General features: G+C 39.8%; 1 protein-coding gene across 11 annotated transcripts in view; it reads right to left on the reverse strand.

The window, feature by feature from the left end:
• The window catches only part of ELAVL4 (ELAV like neuron-specific RNA binding protein 4), a 100,801-nt gene that overhangs the window by 36,209 nt on the left and 56,442 nt on the right, over positions 1-8,150 (reverse strand). For all 11 annotated transcript variants that reach the window (XM_017743568.1, XM_017743567.1, XM_017743569.1 and 8 more), the window contains exon 2: positions 6,645-6,885. In XM_017743568.1, coding sequence (XP_017599057.1) covers positions 6,645-6,885 — 241 coding nt within the window. The remainder of the gene's footprint in view (positions 1-6,644; positions 6,886-8,150) is intronic.

The following is an 8,150-nucleotide window of genomic DNA, read 5'->3' on the forward strand; positions in this document are numbered from 1 at the left end:
CTCTTTCCTCACTGCATTTGTCTACATATTAAACACAAGGAAGTAACTTCCATACAAATCCCCTGTACCTAATAAGTAACCGTGAGGCCGACATACAGTCAACTTTCTGAAAAACCTAAGGCAATTGACTTAATTTGGTATTATTTTTTCAGACAAAAGAAGTCTAGCTGAGTACTTTGCTGCATAAATATTTTTCCTATTTCAGCAAATACTAAGTCTTTTGCTTTCAAGGAAGTCAAATGCAAGAACTCCACTGCTTCTTGCAGAGATTCCCTATACAGTCAATTTGAGGGGCACTACTAAATATGGCCTTTAAATGCAATCAAGCCAAATGCCAGAAATACATATTCAATTTATGGTGAACATCACAGTACAAAAGATTTTTTTTTCCTGTTCTGAAGAACTGTATTAATTCTCCTCTTCTACCAGAGCAATGACATTGCTGCTAATGCTCAGTCCAGGGCAACAAGATCTGTGCCAAATAAATGATCAGAGATCAGTGACTAGTTACCACTGTTTACAGAGAATTACTAAAAACCCCTTCCAAGCCAACAAGGGAATAAACTACCTCTACAAGGTATTTTTCTCCTAAACCCTGTTATTAGGTGAGCTTATGCCATGAGGCATGAGTGTTTACATACTTTCTAAAGAGTTTATAAGTCTTATCTAACATAATCCCCGCATTCTATAATCCTATCTGTTTAATGTATTTTAAGTGGGGAAAACCGCTGGAACCAGTAGTATCTCAAAATGGAAGGCACTTTCAAAGCACAATCAGTGAATTAGACATCAAATGCAGAAGTAGTTTATGCTCAGAGGTTCAGTTTATGCTCAGAAGGACATCAAATGCAGAAGTAGTTTATGCTCAGATTAGAGGTTCAGTCATCTCAGATCAGGTACCCTAACGCTAGGTTTCACTGTAAGCTATATTTATCTGCATATAAGTGGACTGGTACACTTCCGGCACACCATTTTACAAAGATACAAAGGCTGTCAGTGTTTTGTGTATGTGAATTTTTCAGTGAATACATGTTCTACCTGCAGCTTCTATGCATAAACAGCTGTGAACTATTTACCTTAAATAAAAATACATCTTTTCTCCCCTCGATGAAGCAGCACAGTTTTACTAATACTTCTGCAATTTCCAGCCTAAGTGTAATGCAATGGTTATACAATGTAAATGCAGTGGTTACCTATTGTCATGAACTGTATTACCAAAGGCCTGTTCTCCGTAATTAAATTTGGCCATTAATCCCGTTTTTGCTTTGTGTCTTTACATTATGATGAGATTCTAGAGTCCTCCTTTGATTCCCACCCAGATGGACACTGTGACCTCCTGGTTTATCTACTCTACCATACTCAACCTCCAATTAAAATACATAAAACTTGTCTGCTGCCTGCTGCAAACACTGGGCCAATAACTACCTGATGTCTGCTTACCAAGAAAAGCTTAGGGAGTGTTTTCCTGCTACTGCACATCTGCCATCAGACCCCAGAGCTTCCCTCCTGGAGAACATGGCCCTTCCTGCCTGCCTTCTCTCCTGCCTCCCTGTGCATCACCACTGTGCAATTAATGGCTTCTGCTCCTGAGGATACAGGCCTTCTCCATCCCTTGCTTTCAAAGCAGTCACCAAATCCAGATGCTGAAATTAAGGCTGCTCAATTAAGCCCCAAATTTCAGCAAACAGAAAACATGCAGCTCTGAACAGCATGTTCTAGATAGAAACCCACCAGTTCCCCACCACTTGCTGAACACACTTGGTTAAATAAAATCTGGGTCTTTGCTTTTTACAGCAGCACCTTTTCAGTATGTGCTGGTGAACTACTCATTTTACAGGAAAGTTGGAAAAAATATTTTTTTTACAGGCCACATCATACCAACTTAATTAAGTGTGGACAAACTTCTGAATTGAAGGGGCAGAACAGCCTTCCCAGGTCAACAATTTACCAGTTTCCACAGAGGAATGAGCACTGCACACTTCTCATGTGAAAAATACCTTCCTGTACTTGCTCAGATAATGCTACATTATTTCTGACTGTCATTTTATTAGGTTTTGGTTCTTGGACCTTATGTTTGAAAATCCAAGGAGTAAGGAGTGGAAAATCCCAAACTTCTAGAGAAGACTATAGGTAAAGCAGTCAGTATTTCTTTCTTTCCTTTTCACTGGGATCATTGATATTTAAATTATACTTACAATGCCATGATTATTTCTGAACTGCAGTTTTAAGCTAAACCTGCATCGGTACTACTGTCAATACCTGAAACTAAAGTGGAAGACTTCAGTCTTTGTACATAATCTTAAAGGAACTGCAAATTCAAAAAGGAACAATTAAAAAAACCCAAACCCAACAGTGTTACATTTTGGGCAGAGGAACAACAAAGTTCCTGATTATACATGCAAAGAACATCAAACTGTACCACACAGCAGAATTATGCAAACCCTGTCATAACTTAAGGGATGCACAGAAATCTTGTATCAATAAATACTCTGCTTTACAGTGTTCTTGGATCATTTGAAGATGCAAGAGATTTGCAGACCAAAGATTTTTGGATATTGATCATCTGAAGACTCAGAGACATAAGTTCCTGAGTCGGTTACAGAGAAACAAAAACATGAATCTTAAAAGCTACCAAATCAATTAAAAAATTAATAACAAACATCCCCTTCTCCTACACACAAACTATGTCAACAAGGACAACTCACTGGGCCAGCAGCACTTCAGTTTCTGATGGACACTACACTGACTAGATCTTTTGTTTGCAAACACAGGACAAAACAAGTTCAGCATTTCTTCTCTGAAAATTCTCATGAGTTCAAGCCCTTTCCTTCAAGTGACAAAGTTATTTGTCACTGGTTTTCTTCAGACAAAGTAAGAAATAAAGAGCATCTGCAACACAGTACAGTTTAGTATCACTGGTTAGTGCTGAGTCTCATATCCATCTGAAGCCATGGGTTTCCTCCCTGAAGTCACCTCCCCTCATCTAACACTGCTCTAAAATGTTTATGCCACTTAGCTGGCTTTTTTTTTAAACCCAAGTTCCTTCTCATTTTTTGAGTGCAGCTGATTAAACCTGAACAACTGGGTTGTTGGACGAAATATGCTGTAGCTATGAAATGGTACAGCAGGGACCAGTTTCACTGTTAATTTAAAATGCTAGAATTAATTAGGTAGTGTAAATGAAGAATTTAATAAGCACACTTTACAACCACAAGTTCTGCTTTTATTAAACACCCCTGCCAAATGAAGGCAACTATCTTCAGTCTGTTTTTCCTTGTCTCATTTCCCTTAAAATCTCTGCAGTGGAAAAAAAAACCCAAACCATTTTTGCTATTGCAACCCTTCCCCCATAATTAAAATGTATGCCTGACTTCCATCTCCTCTCTCAAGTCATTAGCATCTTTAAAAAATGCTACTGTATATCCTGCCTGTTCTGAGAAGCTACCAAACAAAACCCAAGTTTACGATTTTGGTTTTGAATACCAAATTAAAGGCTGTCTTAGAAGCTGTCATTCCTATTCAACTCAGTGCGGTGTACTACCAAATTAGCATAGTTTTTTAGTAAAGGAATATGCTTGTTTAAACATGTGCCTTTCCAAAGCGAGGGGGCAACATCACAAACCAATTTTATTAAAAACTCCCACTACTGTTCTAAGACTGCAAAAAGACTTGGAGCAGATGACTATTCCTGTCATACATTGTCTAACCAAATTTAAAATGAATACAAGAGTTCAGGTCATGAATTTTATCAGAGAGATCCAGTATGTTTAAACAGACTTTCTTTACCTTTTAACTCCTTGAAAACACTTCAGAAGACTCATTATTCAAAAAAAAAGAAACACAACCAAAAAACTTTGCAGCTCCCTGACAGGAAAAACAGAATCTTTTACATGAACCAATTCAATGGTACCTAGCTTCAGAAATACATTTGAGATTTTCTACTATGGTTTTGCCAGGATAACTATTTAAACATGGTTTGGTTTATGACCTTTTCTATTTTTCTTGAAGCAAGCTCTCTCTACAGCTTTTGATTCTGACTTTTTTTGATTTGCCTGGTAATTCAGCCCAGCAAGAAAGAAGCAAACTTAAAATACATGAAGACAAACCAGACTTTTAACAGAAAGAACAGCACATTTGTTTAAAGGCATAACAAAACAGAGCATGCTTACGTTAGATTTATTAAAGCCACAAAATTTTCAACAGAAACAATGAACAATCCAAAAGCAGACAAAATCTAAACTGTTTCACATCTTCACTGCTTCAGCAATAGCTTAAGAATTCACTGGGCTTTTTGCAATATAGCTTTCACTGTCAGAAAAAATACTTCTATTTATTTTTAATAAGGAAAAAGCAAAGAGCCCCTGAAAAACCAGTCATTCTTCTAGCAGCCTACTGGCACACTTCCACCCCTCCCATCCCAAAAAATCAGTCCAGGGGCCTAATGAAGAACAAGCTTACATGATGATCCAGAAAGATGAGCTGGGTATGACCTCAGTGCATTTCCATTTTGTTACTCTCCATGTTCTAAGAACCTTAAAAACATGAACTGCTTCTGGCAGAGGACTGCATTTGATTTACTAACTCCGAATTCAATGTGAGGAATGAACATGCATCCTCAAATTCAGTCATGTTGCACAATGCCTTGATAACAGGCCTGAAAATCTTGGCAGATTAAATTGTTTTCAAAAACAGCACAGATAATTTGGAGAACAATTTTTTTTTTACAAATTTGGCTCTTTTGTACTTGTATCATCACTTAAAACAACATGTAGGGGTGATGTCCTCAAGGCATCTGTGGAAGTTTTTTTTAAAGAACGGTTCCTTTAAACTATTTTAGTGATCAAAGATTTATGCACTTCGTATGGAAAGAAAAGGCACAGGCAAAAAAGTTACCCAAGAATATGTCAGAAGATCATATAGCAAATTTTTCACATCTTCAAACAGAAAGACAAAAGCCTGGAGAGGGAATGAAACAAAAAGAATACTGTTCCTAGCTGATGAAGCAATGGCTCTCTGTCCAGAGCCAACCCATTCCCTATGAAAACAACACTGAGTATCTAAAATCTTGAAATTATTTTGCAAGGACATCACCATAAATTGGAGGGATAGGGTAAGCAGTAAAAGCTCATGAAACACGATGAAAATTACAGTTAGGCACCCTAGGCTCCTGTAGATGACAGTTAGGTATTCAGTTCTGTCTGAACTGAACTAACGTGCAGTTAAGTTTTTCAGATTATTTTCAGACTAGAACAAAAACAAAGGTCTGTAGGAAAAAAAAAAAGAGTAAATAAAAGTCAATTCAATTTTTCAATCTTTTTAAAACACCCAAAGCTGTGGCCAAATCAGAAGATTTACTGCAATAGATACATCATGGTCAACGTGCTAAAGAAAGCAAGCTCTGCTGGACTACACTTACGAGGACTCAAGCTGCCCTACAGCTACTGCCATTTGTTATGTGCCTTGTGTTCAAACCAGAGCATTGCTGTGTGTCAGGAAGTAAACAAAAAAGAAGCATTCCATGTTGAAAGGCACTAAGCAGATCATAATGCTGCCAGGATGTTATGGAAGCAGGTATGGAGATTCGCATTTTAATTCCTCATCTTCCCATGGTGCCTCTTCCCACAGAGCACACACCCAAGTTGCCAGGAGAGCCTCTGAGGGGAGCTGACTCTTTTTCTGGAACCCTTTCCCTCCCAAGGCTGCTGCTCTCTGTGCTAAACATAACAGCACTGATGATGCACTGAACAGCAGTGAAATTTCAGCTGCTCCCACCTACGGTGCAAGTAGACACACAACCTATAAAACTAACCTATAAAGCAAGCTATAAAAGCTGACTGTTCATCCCATCTTGCACACTAGTGGATTCCTGGCTGCGGCAGCAAGGATGGGGATTAGGCCAGGTGTATCTGCACCCACCCACACCTCCTCTGGTGACAGTGCAGGCACCTCTCCTTGTTGATGCAGCATCTGCCATGGGAGGCTTTTATTCTGAAGGCACCTACCAACAGGTGCCACTTCATATGAAAGAGGACCACTGCAAACTGAAATGTTTTTGGGGCCCAGAGTTAATTACCTAATGTCTACAGATGTCTGAATGAAATCCAGAGGAGGGTGTCCCAACTAGAGCCCACTGCTGTTCCAGAACACTGGTCAATAAGCTGTGATGGACACAGAACTGTTGTGGTTTGAAGCCACCGTGGTTGAACAACCTCACCTTATGGTGCTCTTAAACAGGCAGAAATTTAATGAAGGTCTGGGGAAGCTCAAACAGAGTCAGAATTAGGAACCATCAGTTGGCTCAAGCCATTCAGACAAGTCCATGTTAAACAAAAATGAGAATGACCAGGAAAGCAAGGCCACCATCTAAGCTCTCCTGCAAGAAGCTGCACAGTGCATTACGCACATGCAGACTGGCAATGTTCAGGCTTCTCCCCCAGATCTGTGGGGGCTGAGAATCGAGGGGCTTCTCAGCTGCTCTAGATCCACTGTGCAGCACTGAAAACTAAAGGCTTGCCCCTGAAGTTCACCACAGCATCTGCTGCATTCCCTGTGCGAGCACTTGCAACACAGACACCAAGGTTCTGCCGACCCCAAATACAAGCTGACCCTTAACGCAGGCAAAATCCACAACACAAAGCACTTACCTGTGATTTTGTCTCTCACGAGCTTGCAGGATTCAATTTCACCAATGCTCCCAAAGAGACTCCTGAACTCCTCCTGGGTCATGTTCTGGGGTAAATAGTTGACTATGAGGTTGGTTTTGCTGTCATCTGTAGCAGCCCCTGTCTGCATGGGGGAAGGGCAGTTTCTACTGTTGCTGGAGGGTCCATTGGTTGTATTGGAAGTAGGGCCATTCGACACCTGAGGCTCCATGGTGCTAATTATCTACAGCAAAATAAGAGAAAAGAGAAAAAAAACCACCCTTAAGTTTCATAGATACAATAGCTATTTTTAAAGATACTCACAAACGAATTGAGTAGGTAGCATTCGTGGCCAATTTAGATACTTCAACAAAAAAACCCGGCTTGATTCCTCTGTTATTGTTGCAAAGTAGGTCATGCTAGTCTTTGGCTGTGAGCATATACTAAGATGCAGTTAAAAAACCTTTTTTTTGTTAACGCGAAGCTGATTTCTGCTTTCATCACGCAGCCATTTTCACAAATGTAAATTTAAACCACATAAATTTAATTATAATTTAAGGTAATAATCATAATTAAAATTATAGTTCCATTAAATCAGATGAAGTAAGTGTATGGCTCTATACGAAAAGGTAAAATATTTTACCTATTTAATAACTGTATCACAGAGTGCAATGACAACAACATTAACCAGGCACAGTCAATCTGCACCGTGTCGTCACTCAGCTTGCCTTCAATTAATAAACTTGGTGTCCCAAGACATACCCTTTACTGGTTCCAGTGATGACCTATATTCTCCACCTATATTATTCACTAACAAACTGACATCTCTTTAAACAATAAAGCCCTGGATTTGCAATCTTCACAGATACAAAGGTCTTCAGATATTTACTGGAATCAAAAAGGTTTAATGAGAGAAAGGCTTATCAGGCACAGGTGAAGGCTGGAATTATAACAAGCACATCTACCTTGAAACAGAAAACTCCTGCTTTCACACAAGATACTCAAAGAGACCTTTCCAAAAAATGACAAATAGAGTACAGCTTAGCAAAGTGCATTGCAGGACAGTAGCCCCATTGTCACGAGTGCCACCCATCACGTGAGCAAAGCCGCCTGCGTGTTTATCTGCAGAACACAAGTTTTCATCCCAAAACTGCACAGGCAGACAAAGGAAGCAGAAAAACCTGGGTACTTCATGCTTTTTCCCATATAATTTGCCTCAACTGTGGCTTCTAGCCTGTCTTCACTGTCACCAGTGCTGACAAAGGAAGGGCATCATCTTAGTCTCAAATCTGGATAAATGAAAGCAATGCAAATGGTGGCTTTTGCTGCCTGCTGTGAAGTTTGTGATGTACAGCTTCACTGGTATTGAAGATAATCCCTCGGATGGGCTCAGCCTCCCTCCACCAGAGAGTCAATGATGCAAACTGCTGCCCCAGGCAGGAGACTCCACTGCCCAGGGACAGTGACAAGCACAGGAGAACAGAAGGCTAAGGCACCACACACTCTGAA

This window comes from Corvus brachyrhynchos, unplaced genomic scaffold (assembly GCF_000691975.1).
Source record: "Corvus brachyrhynchos isolate BGI_N302 unplaced genomic scaffold, ASM69197v1 scaffold48, whole genome shotgun sequence".
In the NCBI taxonomy this organism is placed as follows: domain Eukaryota; kingdom Metazoa; phylum Chordata; class Aves; order Passeriformes; family Corvidae; genus Corvus; species Corvus brachyrhynchos.